The sequence below is a fragment of the Amblyomma mixtum genome, chromosome 9, assembly GCF_055824585.1.
Source record: "Amblyomma mixtum isolate Tamu chromosome 9, ASM5582458v1, whole genome shotgun sequence".
Lineage (NCBI taxonomy): Eukaryota > Metazoa > Arthropoda > Arachnida > Ixodida > Ixodidae > Amblyomma > Amblyomma mixtum.
Window position 1 is genome coordinate 94,734,109 of NC_143020.1, and position 22,899 is coordinate 94,757,007.

General features: G+C 46.0%; 1 protein-coding gene across 1 annotated transcript; it reads right to left on the minus strand.

Moving 5' to 3' along the window:
- Window positions 1-2,474: 2,474 nt before the first annotated feature.
- LOC149330202 (uncharacterized) lies at window positions 2,475-22,597 on the minus strand. Its single transcript, XM_089559765.1, has 11 exons — window positions 22,497-22,597; window positions 14,559-14,620; window positions 10,423-10,503; window positions 7,667-7,892; window positions 7,435-7,524; window positions 7,215-7,304; window positions 6,640-6,711; window positions 5,820-5,909; window positions 5,087-5,176; window positions 3,622-3,701; window positions 2,475-2,607 (listed from the first exon to the last, which is right to left on the minus strand). The coding sequence occupies exons 1-11, from the start codon at window positions 22,543-22,545 to the stop codon at window positions 2,605-2,607; spliced, it is 933 nt and encodes a 310-aa protein (XP_089415891.1). The 5' UTR covers window positions 22,546-22,597; the 3' UTR covers window positions 2,475-2,604.
- Window positions 22,598-22,899: the final 302 nt, after the last annotated feature.

A 22,899-nucleotide genomic window follows, 5' to 3' on the forward strand; every position in this document is an offset into this window, starting at 1 on the left:
ATTGTATGCGGTTGCCTTTGAGGCGGTGTTGCCTCAATTGTTTTCGCACGTCCTACTGGGTTGAAGTGCGTTGCAACCATACAGTTTTTGTTCTCCTCACATGAGTGTTGTCAGCATAATCGTGCGTCCCATTTCAACATGCATTCGAGCGACAGTCATCAGCTTTAGCAACATGATTCGTATTCAATTCGGTTTCAAACAAGGCGATTCACACGCCCCTTTGAAAATCGCAACTTTTTGTTTATACACTCTTTTGTCATTTCCTCATTGAAGGAATCTGCTTATGCCAACGTTAAAGTGTGGAGGGCTAAGCCACAACCGCCATTGAGAATCACTAATATAATCAATAGTACACACTGAGTCACTAGAAAGTCGAAGCGAACATTCAAGCACGTGCTGCTCTGGCCCAGCACTGCGCAATAGGTAGCCGTTTTTGCACGCAGAATTAGTTTGCTTATTTGGCCTGCCATGCGACGCTCATTGCAACGTGGCATTGCTAATGGCGTACCTATTAAGCAACGCCTGCATATTTGCTCTCTCCACCTTATTAGGGCCCAAAAACGTTGACTCGTTTGGTTCTCAAACTTCACGTTGCACGCTTCGTATGTTCTGAGCTTTGACACACAGAAAGCAGAATAGGAAGCCTGCGATCAGCAGGGATGCGGCTGTACAGTCTTTGTCAAAAGTAACCAGGCTGCATGATTTGCTTCTAGCTCGTACAGTGGAGCCCTTACAGCTTCTCTGAAGCTGAAATGGTCGTTAAAGGTAAGGTCTGGTGGTCTTCTTACCTTCCAACACCTTTTGATCGCTAGGAAAGCCACAAGGGCTCCACTATACAAGCTAGAAGCAAACCATGCAGCCTGGTTACTTTTGACAAAGGCGGTACATATACATAAGCTGGCATCCCCGTCTGTCCACTGTTTCGTCTGCAAAATTAATTGCGATTTGCTGGGAAGACTGAGGTTTTGAGGAACGGAAACATTATGTAATTGTGTCACTAAACTCTCGGTGGACATCTCAACATGCCGTGAGAAGAGAAATGAAAGAGGGAGTGAGAGACGAGAGAGAGCTAGGTGCCGTTGTGGAGGTCTCCGGAATAATTTCGGCCACCAGGTTAACGCGCGCTGACATCGCACTGTTCACGGGCGCCTTTTGCCGTTCCCCTTCATCGAAATACGCCCGCCGTATTAGTAGTAAACATTTATTATGCACAGTAATAAAAGTTCAAGACTCTTGATAGATGGTTGGAGTCTTTAGTTCAGAACCACTGCGGCCGTCGCTGCCGCCCGGGCCTGACGCAGTTGGCGTTGGTCTTTCAGGTCGCGGCTGGACAGAGAAGCCTCCCACTGTTCCTTTGTTCTATATGTTTTGAGGGGAGGTGGCTTCTGTCCGATGCACCCCCATGTCACATTGTAGGCTGTGGGATGACCGGATCACCATGGGCAGATGGGGCGGTATTTCTGGGATTACGATGTTGCATTTTTGTAGACTGGGGAAGGTGTTGGTGTGGAGTTGCCTCCAGTCCCTAGCTTCCTGCGCCATCAGTTGTTTGCGCGGTGATGGTAGGAATCGGCGCATGAGGCGTCGGTGATAGAGTCTAGTGTTGTAGACTGTGGACATGGGTTGGATTAGCAAATTACATAAGACGAATGACAGGGAGGAGCGGCAGGGCAGTCTACGTAGACGGAGCCCTATATCCCTCTCCACATGGGAACGCAGCGGTAGCTACCGTAGTAGGACCCAACCACCAAGAACCCGTAAGCCTTTCCTTACAGAGCTGCACCATATTAGAGGCTGAAGTGGCTGCGATAGCCCTGGCCATAGAGCACGGGAATGCTACGGGCCGATCCTACCACATCGTGATCGACTCACGGGTGGCTTGTCGGCTCCACCTTGAAGGCAGAATACAAAAAAGATTGCTCCCGCTAGTCACGAGCAACCCCGAGTCAAACGCATCCATCAAACATCAGATAACTTGGACCCCCGCGCACTCATGCTTGGAAGGGAATGAGGTCACGGATGGCTTAGCTCGAGGTCACACAAACCGAACGGGCCTTAACCTGATCTCCCCAACCATTCACTAACGCAACCCATGTCCACGCCCGCCGCGTTTTTGGCGCTGCATATGTATCATTTCTCTCTGTTACTCGCTGTACACCTCACCCGCGCCCTGAGAGTAGGGATCAAGAAGGAGGGACCGAAAAGTGCAACAGTCACTGTGCCATTTCCTTTAATCAAAGCCACAATTTTTTTAGAAGAAGGCAGAGTGAAAAGGCGCCGTGGTGGAGAACTCCCGATAGATCTGAAATTATTTGACGTGCCCTGACATCACCTTGCATATCGCTGCCATCTAAACGCTTTCTCCATGGCTATAGGACTATCGTGCGTTATAGGGCTGAGCAGCCGATCGCTCTAACCGCGATTGTGCAGATATGGTGAAACAACAACAACAACAACAACAAAAAACGTTGGTCTTGTTTTTCTCGTTATTTTATTACCACACCAGACTTAGCAAGCAGGAAGTTGCGCAGATTATGAGGTTGTCTCGCTGGTGGTTCCTGCTGTGCCTGGCATCGTAATATTGTCTTTTGGGCAGTGTCACGTTCACTGAAAAAAAATGTAAATCCAAGATGCAATGGTATATATACTGCAAGGAAGAGCTGTAACGCCCACTTGGTACATATATAAACGAGCTTACATTTTTACACGGCACGAGAAGCATAGTTATACTCTCCGTTCCTAGTTCGAAGAAACCTTTGCATTTTGCTGCGCTCGCTGGCTACAAATATCGCAGTGCTCTGACGGTCGGGTTCTTTGTTTTCTTTCTTTGAAGATTTATGAAATTTCTGAGAATTTCAGTTCTTTATAGTTGACTACACGATATGAATCAGCAGTCCCACAAATATATCAGTACTTAAAAATGCAAAACATATGGAAGGATGTATAATATTAAATTTAAGCATGCTCGCTATTATTTGCGCGGCGTACAGGCGTGCTAATTATAAGCTATAGGGTAATTGCTAATTAAAAAGTTATCTAACGTTTACAAGAAGACCCAAGCGCGTAACTCCACAAAATGATCCTGAAGGTATATGCACATGTAATGGCGGGATTATCTAACAACGTGCCATTTTTTTAGTTGGTCGACACTTCGCCCGACAGGCTCTATATTATCACGTTGTAGTGACGGCAGTCCAGCAGTGAGGAAGACACCAACAAGACTTGCAAACGAAGCTCTTTATTTGGGCTGACTTGCGCCCGCAAAAGAACTGAATCACTCGGCGGTGGCGTAAGCAATAAACGTGCTCGTCAGTCGTCGAACTACGAATGCCCGCTGCTCGCGGCATCGTTCAATTTAAATTCGGCAAGGAAATTTCCAGATAACAGGTCAAGATCTTCTACAGTAATCTGGAAACACGTAGATACAGCTCTTCATGGCTGTGATCAATCGAGATTAATCCGGTCGCTTCTCGCGTCACGAACAAAAATGATAACGCCCCTTTCCCGCGGCCTTGAGCGCGAACGAACGGCCACTATAGTGATACGTGGCAATATATAACCATGTCTTGCAGGTGCCGCTGATAAAGAAAGCTGATATATAACACGAGGCTGCATATTTACCCCTGTTGTGTTTTCTTCTATTGCTTCCTCAGGTTTCATTGCGCTTGTAGTATTCTCATTAGCAGTGCTATTGTCCGATTCTGAAAATGGAATGCATAATTCGTGTCAAACCTTATAATTACTCGCAGTGATCATCGGAAAAAAAAATTGTGAATAATTTAGTTAAAGAAATGAAGAGACACATCAGGAAATGGAAGGGGAAAAGGTTGGTAATTAACTGCCCTCAGAAGAGGCACTATGCCTGCTTGCTGCAATGCTAGCATTGCTTCGAACGACAACAAACATGGCGGCGCCCTTCAAAGCCGGACCCCTCTCTTCGGGCTGAATTCTCGTTGTTGCTGCCTTTTTCTGTCCGTTCACTGGTCATAAATGGGGCACCGGTCTTTCGCTTCGTCTCATCTTGCCTACAAGACAACGTATAAGTGATAAATTTGCTTTATTTTTTATTTAGAGTGACGATTCTGCCGCTGCTAGGCCTAAGAGAGTCGGTTTGTTGACAGTAATGGTTCTCGTTTTGACAACCAGATGGCGCCACTAGAAGCTGAGTTTATTTTTGCGTCTCTGCTAGCATACGCTAAACGAAATGTGGGAATGCGCCTGCGTTTAGCGTACGTAAGCGTGCATACGCTCGTGGTACGTAGACAGCATAAATTTAGGCTCTTTTTTCACTGTATCTGTGTACGCCGCGAGCGGCGACGTGGTGCGCACAACGAGAAGCAGCAGCGGCGCGGCCGTTCCAACTCGCCCGGGCGTCAACAGATGAGAACAGGTCCTAGTTTTTGCGGCGAGCGAATCCGCTTCGCTTGCCGGATTTTTGAACAAGTGTGAACGCGCCTTATGACTGCAAAAAAGTGTATTTCAACATTTAGTTAAGTTTCGTCAATATATTTTTGTTATTTGCGCGAAACCTAACGTAGCGATTGTGGCGCCACACGAGCTTGGCGAAAGACGCGAGAACGATTTCAATGGCCATTGAGATCTGCCGTGTAGCAGCTCTACAACTCCCTCGAGTTCGATGGCGATCGAAAATCTCGATGGCCCTCGACTCGATGGCCATTGAAACTGGCCGTGTGACAGGGGTATTACACTGTAAGCACTGGTACAGTGGAAAAGAGAAGGAAACTCACTGACGCAAAGCCCTTCCCACAACTGTACCTTTTCTGCTGCATGTCAAGACCCAGCAATCGGCCATTCATTTTGAAAGTAGGCCAGAGAACCAGTAGCTGGTGCACTGACAACCTGGTACAATGTTACCAGTTGCTTTTGTTGCTCTTTAAGGGACTGGGTAGGACATGTTACCATCCTATTCAATGCCAGTGCCGCTATTAGGAGCTGAAAAGTGACCGAACATTGCGTTGTGCTTGAGTATGGTATCGTCCATCGATAATGTAGCTTTCATAGGTCATTTAATGCAACCCTTAATTGTGTTCTGAAAACTTGAAGAAAAAATTAATGTATATTTTACCGTTTGCTGTAACTTCCACAGTGAGATTCCCGGGTTGAGAAGTTGCTAAGGTTGTGTTTTCCGTTTCATTCTGCGGTGCATTTCCTTCAGCTGAAACATGAAAAGGCACGGCCTCGCAGCATTCTGCTTTCTTCGAGATTAAATATACCGTTAGCAGCTTTTAAATTAAAAGCAACTATCTGGCCATGTAGAGCGCAAACACTAGAAACCAGTAGTTCATGTCAGAAAGCGAAACAGGAACGCCCACCAAATGCTGTTGCTACAAAAAGGTTAAGACGTTTCGGCTACCATACGAAATCCTTCTTCACTGAACGGAAAGCCGAAAATTGAAAGAGAGCAATACTTACTGCAATATAATCGCTATTGAAAAACCCAGCCACATTCGCAAGTTGAGGTGTGACTAGGACAGAAGGCCTTTACCCTCCTGGCAACATTAGTCGAAGCTGCGAGTGAGCACATCTAGATAGAAGTGTTTCCTACCCTTTATATTCCTGGCCGCGGCGTTTTCATTTCGATAGAAGCAAAATTCTAGAGGCCCGTGTGCGATTTGAGTGCAAGTTAAAGAACCCCAAGTGATCTAAATTATCCGGAGCCCTCCACTACGTTAAACCCCATAAACCATACTACACCAAACCAAACGTTTAGTTGATTTAGCCGGGGCAACTGATGACCCGCCGTGATAGCGTGTGTTCATCAGAAACTAAAAAAAGAAAGCAGATTATAATGCACCTACTTGCTGAGGTGGTCTCTACCTCCGCAGTCGTCGTCAACGGGGTGGTTGAGTTTGTACTATTATCTACGTTTTCTGTGTCGTTACCAGAAGCTGCAGAATGACAAAGATGCAGTGTGAAATCCAAAATAAGCGTACTCAGCCAACTATACACTGTGACATGTGCTGAGGCCGATACTAACCAATAACTTAAGCCATCACATATCGGTGAACATTAATTAGTGCTTCAATGTCCTTATTAAACGCTCTTTGGTACAGGTTCAGTTTATGTGCGTGTGGCACTTCAGTAGCTGAAACACGAGCAGAATTGCGAGGTGTATAAAGTTTCTTGTTATTACAAGTGCATGTGTAGCCACACAGCCGGATTTTAAAGATAACTTTCGTGCAAATCACAAAAACTCGTTCGCTGAAATGGCATCCGATCAATGATAATTTTTTGGTCATAGTGTTGTGTTGAAGAATTAATGCTTCAGAGTGATCTATCATAAAAGTTAAAAACACTGCACATTCCACGATAACATCTTTTTCCTTCGCATTTTCGTCACCATGCATGGTTACAGTGTTATCAGTGCTACAAAGAACTTAGGTTGATGCATTTACCAGTTGGCGAAGTTTCATCAGTAGCAGCCGTTGTCAGGTTGCCGACTTGGGTCTCATTTTCACTAATGACATTTAGGGAAGTTGAAAAATAACAGAACAGTTCAGGATTGGAAAAATTTACTCCTGTAAAGCCAAACTGCGATAATAGGCCGACTGTAAAGCCTTCAGATATGGGCTACAGTAAGCGATAAAAAAAATGCCGCACAGAATCGTTTCTTCTTACCTGGTGGTGAAGCTGTACTAGGCACAGTCGTTGGCTGAGTGGTAGTCGAAGGCGTAGTTTCGGTCTCGTTGCCTGCAATAACAATGGAGGCCGGCAAGGCGACAAATACTAAGTGTAGAGAGCGTGCCTTCGTTTTCACTGGGTAGCCATAGTCTCCCACTCATGTTCACTGTGTGTGTATAGTGCAACGTAAAGAGAAATACGGGGGCGCTTAATTACTATTTGGTGATGAACATGCGTTAGCATTAGGTTTTCTCCTTGCTTTTAATTGCTTCTCCTATACTTATCTTCATTCATGTGCTCTTACATACTTTGTCATGTATTTCTTTGCTCATGAAATGTTCTTTCCTCAACTTAGCTGAACAACTTTGCTGTGTTCTTTGCTGAGACATCCGTATAGTCTGTAATTTTTGCTGGTGGTCATAGTCACTTTCATTTAGTCTGTCTAATTTTTGAAGGTCAGTGCAGTGACGGATTAGCGGTGTCCAGTGCATTCAATTCTGGTAGACACTACAGTTTCCCACTTAGTGATGAACACTCGCAAAGAGGACGAAGAGCGAAAAACGTGTACTCACTTGTAGGTTCCGGATTTTCTGACGTAGTAGATTGTTCAACCGTGGCTGCGGTCGTAGAATTAGTCTCATTCTGCGTAACAGTCTGGGGTACTAAAAAAAACCAGGAAATCAACAGTTGTCATCACTTTTTCTGTTCGAGTCATTCCGGCGCACGATATATTCTTCATAAAACGTCAAATGCATAGTACAAACAATGATAATGACGGCTTAATATAGTCACCAGTTGGCGAGACTTCTGTACTAGAAGATGTCACGTTCGGAGCTGTAGTAGTCGTTGCCTCAGTTTCGTTAGATGCACCAGTGCCGGACACTAAAGAAAACGCAATAAAAAAAAAGAATTGGTTTATGTAGTACGTGTGAATGCATAATGTGCAACTAACAACATGTTGAAGCCGTTAGGTACCAGACAACCGGGACACAATAAGGTTCAGTCCGGTTAGTACAGCACTCACCAGTGGCCGGCTGTGTTGATGAAGGCGTATTGTTTCCCACGCTTTCCGTGGTGACTGGCACAGGCTGACTTTCAGGCTTCGTTGTCGCGATCTTCGGGGACTTTGTAGTGGTGATATTACGACAGTGCTTTTCGGCGGGCGACAGTGAATGGAACTGCCATCTCAAGCAGAAACCGCGGTAGCAGTAACCTCGCCAGTTGAAAAGGTTTCCCATAGGCGACAGGTGCTGCAGGTGGGCGAAAAGGAAAAATGTATATTAGTGTATAAGTGCTGTTATTTGAATTAAACCCATCGGCGAGTTGATCGGCTTAAAGTCACTAGAAAGCTTTTTCAGTGTGCCGAATTCCGCCTTTTTTTTCATGTGCACCCGACCATATGAAAGAAATGGCTGCCGCAGTAAATTTTTCAGTAAATTTTATAGCAGTGGCGCCTTTTGAAGGGCAAGGACTTTTCTGTGTAATTCCACGTCAAATGTAGGCTCACATATTATAATGCAGCGGTCGCCATTTAGTGGCAGCAGGGGTCGGCAATCGGCGCAAGTCTTTAATTAATGGGCACTCATTTGTACACGGTCGCTCTGTTCAGTTTATGATATACAGTTAACTGAGGTGGGAAGTATTATGGACTGAAATTCGGGGCAACAGCCTTTCGGGCATGTTTTTGTATCAAATTTGGTAGTGCGGGCATACTAATGGCAAGTTTGTTTATAAACCTTGCATAGCAAGGTTAAAATCTCAGGCATACATGAGCTACACGCTCGAACTCTAATGAACCACTAAGTTTATATGATTTTTAACTCCCTGATGCCACCCTCAGGGTAACTTTTGAAGAACTTTAGAGTCAGATGTAGTCTTCAGATGGTGCTCGTCGGCCGTATGCTTCCAAAATTCACAGCAAGGTTTAACTTCCACCTATAAATATTCTGGTCGCCTTTTAGCGCGTCTGCAATCACATGTTTGTCGCTTCACTGTGTACTACAGTCATTGTTGCATTAATCTGGCGAGTTAAGTAAGCATGGAAGCACAACACACGACCGAGTAGAGCCATGTAGCCAACATTCTTGACGGAGTTTTTCGTCTCAAGCAAAAAGCACTGGATGTTTGTTTGTTTAGCATCCACTTTATAGTAAAGTTTATCGTAATGTTCAGGTCACTTGCTTTATCGTGCAATGGGGCTAAGTGTGCAATAAAATGTTAACGCCTCGAGACAAGTACGCTTTTTTAAGTTGTCGCTCCCCGGAACCGTTCAGCTGCAAAAGTCTAAAGTGAAATTAAAATGCATGTTTGCATTTGTTATCAAGATACATACTCCTATACTCTGTTGAAATGTTTTCATTATCTATGCATATCTTCTGGATCTTATTTTACATATCCTTTTGCCACATCTCCAGCATGGATTCTGTATTTCTAATGACTCGGATCACTTATTAGCAGTAATAGTATAAGGCTAATGGCACAGGTGTTAAAGAAAACATAGTACACCAAATACAGTTATTTCTGTAATCTCAGAGAGCTTCGTGCGATCTTTGCAATTAGAGTTATGGCTTCTTTTGGTGTATCTAATTATCACTTAATTTATTTGGTTATCTAAGAGTTTTACACCTTAATGTTTGACAGTTGTGTGAATTATTCGTTTCTGCTCTCTCATTCTGCTGACCTGCCGCGGTGGTTCAGTTGTTATGGCGCTCGGCTGCCGACCCGAAAGACGCGGGTTTGATCTTGGCCACAGCGGTCGGATTCGTTGGAGGCGAAATTCTATAGGCCCATGTTCTGTGCGAGGTGAGTGCACATCAAAGAACCCTAGGCGGCCGAAATTTCCGGAGCCCTTCGCTAGAGCGTCCCTCACAGCCTGAGTCGCTTTGGGACGTTAAACCCCCACAAAGCATAAAAGATCTTAATCTATACTTCCTACCGCATTCTATCGCCTGCTTGCACATCCTTGGGCCCGTCGAATCTCTTAATGCGCAAGCCTTACTTGCCCCATTGTGTGAAAATCCATCTGGGTGTGTTAACACACGATGGTACCCATAAAGGGCGGCGTCCTCATGCAACCTAGCAGGGGGCGGTAAAGTTAATGATTGGTCTCGCGAGGTCACGCGAGGTGGCAGCACCTTTGAACCCAGGACAGTGGCGCACTGCTTAACTGCTGCTCTAGTACGCCAGGAGTGGGTATGAGGACTCTCAGGGATCCATGAAATTTAAGTAGAGAAATACCAATGCTGCATGTATGGGCATTAACCCATTTGCTGTCGCGTCATACGCTTAAGGCGGAGCGCGCGCGGCGGTACGGCGGCGACTGTCTTCACGAAGTTAGCGCGCAGATCAGAAGGGGTGCGTCGGCGGCTACGTACAGCCATGCAGAGGTAGAATTGCCAACTGCGTGGCATCGGGTTACATCACGCCGCTGCGCGCGGCGACTGGTTTAACAAAGTGAACGGCTGGGCTTGCGCCTTCTTACACATAAGCAGTTTTAAGTGTCCCTGCTGATCTTTTTTTTTTTCAACTTTCTTTCTGGGAAGACAATGAGCCAATGGAAATGTTCGCAGTTTTTCGGACACAAATGAGACAAAAGTAATACACAGGAATGCATGAGAAAAATGGCCTCTTTCAGTTGAGCTCAATGGAGCAGCTGTTATTAAGAAGTGTTAGCGTTTTGTTGCTTAAGTCCGTTGGAGGAAGTTGAGGATAGCTCTTCCACAACAAAGCGGTAAGCACGCAACTAACAGCGTGAAAAAAGAAAAGTGCTCAAAATCTTACGTAGCATTCCGTCCCATCGTAGTACATTCCGTAAGGTATGAGGTTGCGGCAAAAGTAGATGCACCGGTTCACAGGTGTACCCTAGAGTATGCAAAATAAAAACAAAGAAAAAGATTTTATATTGTCCCGCGTATTGTTTTCCTCGTTCCGAGGCTAGGAGCTATTACAAGAGTTTGTTCTGAAATTCTTAGGGGCAGACAGCATGCCTAGGCGAGCATTCAACCTTTCATCTGAATCTGACATGAGAATTTTTGCAGAGGGAAGAAGATGATGGAAAATGCTGTTTGTTATGAAGAGAGTTTTGTCGGCGGCGTAACTATACTCATGTTAGTGCACCAATGTCTAGCAATGAAAATCATTGTTGTGTAGCATTCGGATCAGTCAAGTAACCAAGCAGGTTCCTTTCATAGGCATCTGTGTTCCATTTGCTTGAACCCAAAGTTACCGAAGTTCACCTAGCGGTGTCTCTAGTTTTGTTTTGTCAGTGCTGTGCATTGGCCACTAAAACTTTCTAATGACTACCACCGATAGAAGGTGGCACAGATTGCTTCTCAGAGCAAGCCGTATCTTGCTGAGTTGCTGAATGTCCAGCGATTGATGACAATGTGACGGTTTCTCTCCACTAATCTAAGAAGACTCAGTGAGGCTTAGCGCACCAGTGAGGTGGTAGAAAACTGATCACTGAACGAAAATAGTCTGGAGGTGACATTTGTCGCAGCAGCTTGTGCAGCGACGAGGTTGTACTGTTGAAAATGTCTTTTTCATTGATTAGAAACACCTATCGGGAAGACCAGCGTGCCCAGCCGTAGAAATACTGTTGTCCGTAGAAGGTCCTGGAACACGGATTCAAAAAACATAATTTCTTCACAGTCTAAGCCCGCAGCCGCGAAAAGAAGGCTGTGATTTACACTTCCCTGTGTGATCTGCATGATGCACTTCTCACTATCAGACCGCGAATCCATGCAGAGAGGAAACTTGTCTTTCTCGAGGTTTTCATGGTACGAAAACTACCGCGGGCACGTTCACCTACAGACTCCGTACAGTATGAACCACACAGGCACCTTAGGTACCTGAAAATATTTTACCGTACGACTAGATGAAGAAGGGGCGAAGCGAAAGCCTTATTGCCGTAGGCTATATTTCGGCAAGAGGGCTTGTCTTCGTCTATGCAAGACGAAGACAAGTTGTCATGTCGAAACAATCACCACTGTACTGACAGTTTCTTTCCGCCCCTTTTTTCGTGTCGTGCTGTCAAAATTTCTTACTAGGTGCACTTTCCCTCTACTGTAGTATACTGTTCGAGACTATAGCGACTGCACTATTACGCCGCTATCCGCAGACGGTTGCGGAAGGCAGCGCTCATTGCAGCTACAGGAGCTGATGCGCCATGGACAGTGCTTGTTACGTTGTACACCGACACTTGCTCTATAATGACGCGTTTTCTAATGTCTCTTTCCCACTTTGTCAACTACACGGACTCATGACCTGAGATACTATACGGCGCTGAAACATAAACAGGGTTGAGACAGACACAATGCGCCCTCTGTCTCATTGGTCCTTCAACTTCGTTCTGCCTTCTTCTTGGCACTGTTGAATGAAGACTAACTAAATACTAAAGTCAACTTGATACATTAAAGTAAATACTAAAGTTAACATCGATTAAGCGACTAAATTGAACTTCGATTAAGCCAAGCAGTATAAGAAGGTCTGCAGGGTGTAATTAGTATGTCTTCCAGCCGTCGTTCAGAGGTCTACTGTGGTTTTAAAACGACACAACGAACAGAGCTTCCAGCGACTTCGGGGCTCAGGCGAACTGTTAATTCGAGGTTACAAAAATGAGCGTACATAGCGGCCATCTTATGGCTTCGTAAACACAAAAATGAGCGTGACATAGCGGCCATCTTATGGCTTCGTAAACCGACGGCCTCGATGTCATGATCTAAATCAATTCGTCAAAGTGAAGCCGAACACAAGAAATCTAACACAATAAGGAGAAGGCGAAACATGGCTTGCTTGCTTGAATACTTTATTACGGTCTTCAAGTTCCTGCTACTGTCTTTTCTCCTTCAACTTTATATCTCCTCATCCCTTTCCCCCGCGGAGGGCCGCAAACCGGTCTATTCTTCCGGTTAACCTCCCTGCCTTGAACCTTCCGATTAACCTCCCTGCAGATGTAACACCTCCTTGAGGTGTTACATCTGCACCTCAAGGAGGTGCAGATGTAACACCTTGGTGGCCTTCAGTCCAGGGCTCCAGTGGACTCGCCTGCACAGCGTTCTCGCGCGATCAGCCATTGCTTGAACTCGCGGCTAGTGCTGCCGAGTGCTCTCTGCAAGGAGGCTGCTGCTAGAGTGTAAGGTCGGGGCTGTGGAGGAGGTATGGATTGTCTTGGCAGGCGCAGGTCGAGAGGTATTGTGTGGGTTGTAGATGACAAAAAATGGCTCTTGGTTGGTTATCTGGTGGGATAGAAGAGGTGGCGTCGGAGAAGATGAGGGAAAGTGAGAGTTTGTAGAAGGCACTGGGTAACAGCACCCTGTCGGGAGAGAGCTGGGTTAGGAGAGGATACTGGTGTCTGCGGTCTCTGGTAAGCGAGACGCTCTGCGAAGGTACTATAGAAGGTTGGCTGGGGTATTTGCAGCACTGAGGTTGCTTGAGTGTCTGAGGGGGTCCCGTTGGTGCTTACTCGGTCTGTTTCATGCGCTGCCTGATTTCCCTCTACACCTGCGAGCCCTGGGGTCGAGGTGAGTGTGATATGCAGATCAAGTGGGAACCGTTTGAGGATTCTGGGTGGAGCTGGGGGGATTTTGTTAGTTAGAAACGTGCATACGGAGGCTTTGGACTCTTTCATGATCAGGGAGGTCATCTCTGACGTTATCAAGCTAGTGCAATCGCGCACTATTCTGCTGTGGCGATGTCTGTGGAGTTGAGATTTGCCGAGGTGAGAAGGTTGTGATCACGTGACAGGTCTATGATCATAGCTTGCGGTTGATTGTTGACAGAAGCAGCATCGTATAGTGAATATCTGGTTGGATTGCGTATATTCGTTGGAGAAAGGCTGTTGTGGCTCTTCCTTTTCGTTCGTGTAGGTCTTGCGTCATGTTACTAGGGTTGCAATGTCAATGCGATCTCATATTTCTTGGGGTACGTCCGTGAGAATTGTTACGCATAATTGAATGTGGTTAGTAGAGTGGGCTAATATGTATAGCGGCCGGTTGGGGTAAGTGTAAGACGTCGGTATTGTGCGTCACGCCGGGCTTGAAGTATTTGTGGGATGTGTTGTGTGCTCCCAGTTGCAATTAGCGCTGATTTGAGGTATAGGGTGGGAGGCCCAGTGCTAATCTGTTTGCCATTCGCAGTAAAACATCCAGTTTGGCTATCTGCGTATTGGTGAGTTTGTGGCAGGGTAGCGAGTAGGTGATTTGGCTTCGTAGGAGGAAGTGATCCATGGGAGGATGCCAGATTCTTTGACTCCGTAACGACGCGAGCTCACCCTTCGAATCATGCGAATGAGTTGGGTGGTGGCGGTGTGGAGAGTTTGTGTTATTCAGTGGTCTTTTCCATCCGCTTGTATGTGCATGCCCAGGATTCGGAGGCTTTGAAGTGGCAGTATATGTTCCTGTGCGATTTAGTGCGAATAGAGCTGGGAGGTATCTTCACTGGTATTCAAAACGAGTTACAGCTGACGCCATCTGCGTTATGGTCAAAGCGCAGAAAATGAAATTACCTCACTGAGGGCACTTACAAAAAATAAAATAATAGAGCGTCGAAAACCAACTGAGGTATCGTGATCGTGGTCTGATTGCGACATGGGCTCTGAACTCCAATAGTTTCTGGAACGAGTGTGCTACGCGTAAAATCATCTTTTGTCAGTAGCATCATCATCTTCATTTTCGTTCAGTTTAAGCCCACACCAGGGCAAAGATCCCGTCTTTCTTCTGCATTTACTGAGCGAAGACTGGCTGCTTCAAACTGTGAACAAGGGCCTCAATATTAGAAACGCATCAGCTCTGCCAACGTGACGTATGAAGGCATCATTCAGGTCCCCATTCAACATCCATGAATCGCCTACTCAAGAGGCTGCTCTACAAGTTAGAGCGACATAAACAGTGCCGAATGACACTGTACATCATACTCACCGGATATGGGTTGCACTTATCGGCACAACGAAAACGTCGTAAGTATGCATCGGCGAAGGAGACTGCAAGAAAGAAATCACACACAATTTAGATCGCTCAGATAAAGTGCTCTTCTTGGGGGCTTAGACGGAGTCGCCTGCATTCAAATCAACGCATTGAAAGAAATATGAAAAGAAAGAAGTAAATAAAATAATGAAAGAAAGAAAACCAAATATGCCTAAACTTCCGCCCTTCCCTGAAGCAGAGGAGGTTTAGCGATAACTGCCATTTTTTTTTGCTCAACAGTTTGTGCCGTTATCTATGGCATGGTACCGTGAATTTTGGCAGCCTCAAGGCTGCCGGAGATTTCGGAAGCATAAGTCGTCTCTGTCGAAAACTTATAAGGTAAAAATGTTTCTAAAGATAAAATTCGTGTGAGGATGAATGGGTGCACTCTTTATTCGCTGGTAAGCATGTGCTAAAAATGCTAAAATATAGGTGAACAAGTGAACGCACCTCAAGCATGTGAGCATGCCGAGCATTGTAAGAAAAGAGTTGGAATACTCTAAATCTTTCTACCTTTGCCTGGGCGAAAAAGTAACGCAGGCATCTATAGCCGCACCGCCCCTTCAACCTATGAACGCACTCATAATTATTTCCATCGGCTTCGTATCGGCAATTTAACCTCATAAATAGTTACATACGGGAGTAGTATGCTAAATATCGGGAGGATGGCGAAGTTAGGATTGATGGTTTGAAATTCTGTTCGTGGTAAAGCAAAAAGCTAGTTCGCGCGAATGTCTTTTCTCGAAAGAGAGGAAAAAATGTTTATTTTATTTTTATTTGCCGTTTTCATACTTCATCAAGTACACGCGAACAATCCAGCGACAAGCCCTTCCAATGTTTGTTTTACTGCGAAAGCAGTGCAAGTGTCACAGTGCTAAAATGGCGGCGTGTGTCTGTGGGTGGCCTCGGGAAGCGAAGCCTCCGCTCTCCGGTAGAACCACCCACTAGCCACCTCCCTTCCACCAACGCCTACCTTCACGCTCCAAAAACGCCTCCCACCCAAACCCACTATGCACACTAAGGAGACTATGCTCGCCCACCCATAGCCACCCTCTACACTCACCTCCCCCCCAACCCCACCTCCGCTTTAAAGAAAAATTCTGTCGCAAGTGTGAAGCCTCGGCTTAGGGTAAAACCATCCATTAGAGTAAAAACATCAAAGTAATCGCCGATGGCAAATGCAACTGCTTTAACAGAATTGTCCCATCAGATGTCTGATCATCCCGTGCATTTCATCACCATCATCAGCCTGACTACTCCCACTGTAGGGCAAAGGCCTCTCCCATGTCTCTCCAACTAACCCTGCCCTTCGCCAGTTGCGGCCACCGTGTCCCCGCAAACTTCGTAATCTCATCCGCCCGCCTAACTTTCTGCCGCCCCCTGCTACGCTTGCCTTCTCTTGAATCCGTTACCCTTAAGGACCAGCGGTTATCTTGCCTTCCAATTACATGCCCTTCCCAAGTCCACTTCTTCCTCTTGATTTCAACTAGGATGTCATTAACCCGCGTTTGTTCTCTCACTCGCTCCGCCCGCTTGCGATCTCTTAGCGACGTTACACCAACCACTTTCCTTTCCATAGCTCGCGGCGTTGTCCTTAACTTAAGCTGAATCCTCTTTGTTAGGCTCCGCGTTTCTGGCCCGTACATTTATTTTTGTCTTAAATCCAGGCTAAAGACGCATGAACTTTTCGGCAGCATGGAATAAAGTGTACTGTCGCGATAGCCTCCTTCATCCTAGACTTTGTTTGGCACCGAAATGGCCAACACAGACAAGGTGAACTTCGGATCTTGACACCTTTAAGGTGAGAAGGTCGCTGTACGGATTCTAAGAAGGTTTTGCCCTTTTCCCAACTGCGTCCACTCGACCGATGTTCAGAGCGTCTAAGCTAGCTGACTGACACTTGTGTTGACAATCGCGTTTATACTCTGTATCGAGATGACGTCGTAAAAAGGGCGTTGCTGACTCATTGAAACGATAAAAAAGCAAGGCTATGCCTGAAATCACACCAATGCTTCCAGTGCGTACAGGAAGAACGTTGTTTTTGCTGTGTTCTGTGCCCGTAAAAGACGCCAGTGTCTGTATATTTGATTACTAGAATATGCATTAGATGCAAAGAAAAGTGAAATAAATGGCTGAAAATACAAAAACCATCGAAGATAGAAGCATAAAATACGAACAAGCGTCGGCTATTACGTGGTACCTTTCGTTGCATGAAGTTGTGATTTCATGAGTGAAACCGAGAGCTGAAAAATCACACCTCAAGCATTTTATTTTTGGTTTCGTTCCTATCCTTTCCAGTTCAGGAAATATGCTTCTCAGCCATGGTTTCCACCATGTTTGTTTTCAGCCTTTCCGTTATTTACGTTTTGTTGAACAGTGAACGGCTATTTCAGTCATGCTCTGGGGCTTTAGGTGGGGTAACTGTGTCGCACACTCATAAAGCAAATTCAGAGCCTCGCAAGCATGTGGCACTTTAGGTGGGTTAACTGTGTCGCACACTCATAAAGCTAATTCAGAGCCTCGCAAGCATGTGGCAGCATCTTTGGTGCAGAAAAGAACGATACAGAAAAGAAGTAACCGATTGCAACTGAATAAATTTATCTGAAATGTAACGACTTTCCGCAATCAATTACAGACCCCAAAAGTAATTGAACAATTAGGAAAAGTAATCGATTATTGTTACGCTATTTCCTTTACAACTTTTATTATCATAACACAAATATATATATCGAAAAGAATCAGTTGGTCAAACTTTCTTGATTTTTTGCTTGATGCAGGTCGTGCATTGTTAGTTTTTACCCCGAATTGGTTTCGGAAGTTTTCGTGAGCTTTCTTTTGCACCTTTTCTTGGGAACACATCAAGAGCAGCATTGAAGACACATTCGACGTACGCGCTGGAGGGAAGGACAGTGTTGTAATGCAGGAAAACCTTACGCGCACGCTGGTTACACAAAACCTTCATGTTTGTATGTATGTCGTCTATGAAGCAACGCATTTCGTCATTGTTCGTGGTCTGAGGGGACAAAGCTCAAGCGAACTAAATACGGCATTATGTCGTGCTATCGCGGCGAAATGCGAACTACAGAACGCGGAGCGGGATCAAAAGGTTGCGCCATGTCTAAAATTCTCGAACAAAAATTTTTAATATTGAAAAATGGAAATATCAAAGGTACTGTTCCTTTCTTGTGATGCGTAACAAAATCTTTCTTTTGACGTGTTTCCATCGTAGTTTTGAGCAGTTAAGACTGCCATAGAAAACAACAGGGGAACAATTTTTTTGCGACAGCAAAAACGCTAATAGCACAAAAAATTCAAGTCTGCCGTTGGGTTGTTGGCGGATATTTTATTTATTTATTTCTCTAGAAATACTAAAAGCCTCTACAGGCTCATACAAGAGTGAGTAACCGTCCAAAAAAACAGTAGAAAGCATAGCAAAATTCGATAATTCTCGAGCAAGAAAGAAAAACCAAGCAAAAAGCACAAAGTACAGCAGAAGGAAACAATGCAAAGTTCATAATGCAGGCAAGGGCGAACCATTGCGTACAGTGTAGAAGTGCTGGTTAACAGTTAAAGTGACGTCACTTAAAGGGCCTGTGCCCACTCCAGCGCAGCAGACACTCTCTACCTCTCTTTGAGCGAGCCTCCTCTCCTTCCATTCCCTCCTCGAAATTCTTCTCTGCCGCTCCTCGTCGAGTAGGCTCGGCAAGGCAAAATCACCCCTTCGTTCTCCGGTGTAAGCCGGAGGCGTGGTGTCTGTGGAGTGCGTCACAGGGCGACGTCATGGCCCCGCCTTCAATAGAATTCTTTTCTTGGTTTTTGCATTTTCTCCGCACACTGAACGATCGAGAGGCGCGATCGGCTCGACCACCTAGACTTGTTAGCGAGCGCATCCTTTCATACATCTGTTTGTCATTCCCAGTAAACGAGCCACCTTTTCATTTTCTTTTAGGCCTCCCCACCGTTTCACGAGCGGAGGGGCGGAAGTCGGTTGTGTTGGAAACACACGGCGAAGCGCGGACCCGGCAACCGCCCGTTTGCTTTTCTCCATGCGTGTTTGTGTTCTGTGTGTTTGTGTCTTTTCTCCGCTCCAAAGCATATGTCATTCATTGGAGTCAAGGCGTACGCAAGATGCACGAAAGATAAGGGGTGTGTGTGCGGAGCGGTCATGTGGGCGAGCGAGGGAAAGGCTCTGCTGCACTACTAATTAAAACCTTGTTTTGGGGGGCTCGCATAGAAGAAAAGAAACTGAGAAGGGAGCGCGCACGCAGAGCGTCTCGTGACGTGATCACGGCGGGGGGGGGGGGGGGGGGGGGGGCGAACCAACTCCCTCAGTTTTACTATTTTTTTACTTTTTATGGCTAGGGTTCAAGGCTGTCGCCGCACGCTCCCTCCGCAGTTTTTTTTTTTGTTCCTTCATGCGGGTTTGTAGGCATGAGCCAGAACAGAAGGCGCTGCGGAAAGCCTTGTGCAGACGACGCGACGCCAAGGCTACGCCCAACCTTCTCCCGTCAGTCAGAACGATGCACCAATGGAGTGCCTTTAGCGAAAGTAGCCCCCCTTGACGTCAGCGGGGTGCAGAGTAGTGGGCCGGGCCCGTTTTTGAAGGAAGGAAAGAACGAACGGGCTTTGATTTGAATTTTCGCAGCTTTTCGGGGCGCGCATGGCTCTAATATTTTGCAGAGGTTATCTTCGATGCCTCATCTATGCAGTGGGCTTGTTTTTCAAAAATGTCCGGACCCTGGTCCGTGGCCCTTTAAAGCAGCACTGCCACAGAGCACTGCGCATTCATAGGCAGATCTATTCACAGAAAAGATCGCGAATGGATTGTTGTGCTGATATATTACATTATTTGAAAAAATTGCGTTCATAAACTGTTTCCCTCTCAAAAATGCTTTTGTCCTGATTTATTCGGTATGTTCTTGCCGACCCCATTAGAAATTACATGCAAGCTGCTCGGACTTCCACGTGCGGACATGCTTGCGTTCGAGGCTTTCCCGCAAACCGACCATTATCGTTCTGTTGCGAAGGAAACGTCCCTGGCCCCAGAGATCGCCACCAAACTCCGATTTTTTATTTATTTATTACAGATACCTCAAGGTCCCTAGTGTGAGGGCTTGACATGAAGAGATTCTCAGTTATACAGCTGGTTAGAACTTGAACACGAAAAAAGTAACTGAATACCAGTAATCTATTAGTAGAAAAAATAATTGAATCACCTCGAACGTTACTGCTCACAACAAAATTCAATTCATTTGTTAGAAGCAACCGTTAAGTTCTAACGCATTACGTACGGGTCCCCTGCCACTGCTGGCCGGTAGCGTGTTACGCTGCTAGCCACCCTACGGGATCTTCCCGTGGCCGCCACCTTCCATGTGGCGTTTTGCTCGCATCCCCCGCTCGCATCACCCCGCTCGCACCCCGCTCGCACCGCTCGCACCTGGACACCCCGCTCGCATCACTTCAACCTCTTGCTCCAACATCATATACCATTCGGCCTCCCCCGCGGTGATACTACGCTGTTGTGCCGCCTGTGGCTGGGAGTGGCGTTCACAAACGCCTATTCCCATCTCATCGCAATGGCTGACTCTCCTGCGTGTGACCAGTGCGGTTGTGACGAAACGATCAGCCACCTCTTCTGTGACTGCCCTCGTTTTGAGAGAGAGCGCGGTTTCCTAAGTGCTTCTCTGCGCCGCTTGGACTCGCGTCCTTTAACAGAGTCTAACGTTCTGGGGCCTTGTACACATCCTTCCAGACAACGGAAAGCGGTGAAAGCGCTCCTGAATTTCTTAAGGGACTCGGGGTTGCATTCCCGCCTATAATCTTTAAGTTTTCAGTGCGCGCCCTCTGTCCCCGTGACATAGTGGTCGCTGGACACTTAGAACACTCATTTCCTTGCCGCTCTTTTTCCTTTTTTCCCCTTTGTTCCCCTTCCCAAGTGTAGGGTAGCCAACTGGGCATCGCCTGGTTAACCTCCCTGCCTTTCCGTCCCTCTCTCTCTCTCTCTGCTATGCTCCTTGGATAACTAGTTACGCCGACAATGCCGACGACTACCACGCGGAACGCAGGAACGGGCGCCTAGGAGATGCGCTCTAAAATTCTTTCGATTAAACCACTGGACTGTACGCGCTCAAATTTCTCACAGAGGTGTAATTTTGTCATAATTCCTGTTTTATACTACGCTTAAGTCAAGTACTTGTCCGAATCGGTGAGACCGGTATCGCAGCAGCAGTATCGGCAGCGTCAGCAGAATGACAAAAGCAGACGAACACGAGACGCGAAACCAAGAGCGCTCCCCATGCTTGCGGGGGCGGGAAATGGCTCTGTCAGTACAGCTGTTGCAAATCAGTTTTTTTTTTGGTCCCGCATCACCGCATAAGATAGAGACTTTTACTTAATTCTCAGCGATTCTGGCAAGTACTCTATGGAAACGGAGTATAAATTACTACCAAATGCCCCCTCTGTAAGAAATCTGAGTAGAAACAATCAAGCGGTTTAGCCGGCAGAAGTTTTCTTCTTTTTTTTCTGAGCTATGGAGCAGTCAGTACAATTCTGTGCAGCAGAATCCACGAAGATTTTCTTGCTTCAGATCTGCTTTCAAATAACTGACATCTTGGCTAATGCCTTACGGCTGTCACTACTTTTCTGCGGGTATGCACTAAGGCTGGTCAATGACAAAACTTTCGCAAAGCAGAGTTAACTGAGTTGCTGTCATTCATTTACTGATAAGAAAAAGTTAAGAACACCGGAGGCCTTTCTCTCTGTTATCCGGATGTCGGTAACTGCGCAGGAGAGTGTACAAATCCATTTCATCCAAGAAAGACATGCTTTTACAATTGTACTGGCAACGAAAAACCAGAGATTATTTTTCTAGGGTTAACAGTATATTCAGCGCAGTAAGTGAAATGTTTATTTATTTATTTTTTTATCTCCGATACCCTCATGGCCCACAGGGCATTATTGAGGGGAGTGGTACTTAGATATTGAATGAAACTGTTACAAAAATGGGGGTAACGCATACATAGGCATGCCTACAAAAAATGATACGCATGATTGCAAAAAGAAAACTAGCTGCAAGAAAATGCATGATTAGAAAAAGCGAAACAATACAATAATTAGGAACACCAACACCAAACCGAATAAATTCACAAAAAAATTCGAAAAACGTTGCAAGTAAACACAAATATATGTACTAGAACGTCACCATTCGTAGAAACATTGAACGAGCAACTGGGTACGATGGCAGAAGGCTGTAAATAAAATAAAGTGCGTACAAAAAACGGAACAGAGCTGAATACACAATATTCAAAACAAAGTGAACCAATTGAGGCTATGGTAAACCATAATGTAATGACAACATTGTCCTAAACTCACCAACGTCCTTTGCAGCTACAATATGTGGTGGTAGGTGGTTCCACTCCGACGATGTTTTTGGAATAAAAGAATTTATGCGGGTTGTTGTCCGGCAACGAGGAACGCCAACTTTCCGTGAGTGATCGATGCGGGATGAAACATATGTTCGTGTTGTGATCAATGCATCATTGAGAGTAGAGTTAATGTTGTAAGAGTATAGTTCATGGTCTAGTTCTTATCTACTTTTGTTCAGCGGCATCTGTCGGGCCTGCCGTAATTCGCCTGAACGGCGCTTGCTCTTACGAACACGTAGGATGTCCAGGGTAGCCTAAAGACATCAAGACATGGAAATAACAGCGATAGCTCCTGAAGGCACCGACAGGGACGAAGTAGTATCGAGTCCTCACAACTTATTGCTCAACCTCAGGCTAGTGCCGTGACTTTACTATTTCACAGGTCAGTCGCAATGGTTAATTTGCGTTGTTCGAGCATACACAGCCAGTTATTGTACGTAAGAAAGAACGGCGTCATATGCGCACTTACCGCCCCCACAAAGTAACACGAACGTAAAGCAAGCCCGGGTCAGCCACATCCTCCTGTGGAGTCAGCACAGCTCCTTCGATGCTCCTGACGGGAGACTGAGAGAGGTCACTTATGAACAAGTGGTCGCAGCCTCGATCTCGTTTGCCTGGACCTTTAAATGCCGTCGTCACCGGCTCTTGTCAGCCTGACTTTTTCGCTGCGTTCGTCACCATGTCTCTCCAAGTGGACGTCATGGGCATTGTTACTTTTCCATGCGTGCTCGTGCACGCTTAAGGGAAGCGCTGTCAATATTCTTCTAGTCCGTCACAGGCTTGGCGTTTGTGACCAAGCACGGAAAGATTTGACGACTGAAATGACAAAGCTGCCGTGAGGCGGATTTTTATGCGGGTCACTTTGATGGGAA

What these genes read in the sequence shown, in the direction of transcription:
- LOC149330202 (XM_089559765.1), bottom strand. Translation starts at nt 22,545, where the DNA reads ATGTGGCTGACCCGGGCTTGCTTTACGTTCGTGTTACTTTGTGGGGGC. An exon ending in ACGATGGGACGGAATGCTAC is followed by an intron (nt 7,893 to 10,422) that starts GTAAGATTTTGA and finishes GCCCACCTGCAG; the next exon opens with CACCTGTCGCCTATGGGAAA. An exon ending in TGTGGAAGTTACAGCAAACG is followed by an intron (nt 3,702 to 5,086) that starts GTAAAATATACA and finishes TTCCATTTTCAG; the next exon opens with AATCGGACAATAGCACTGCT.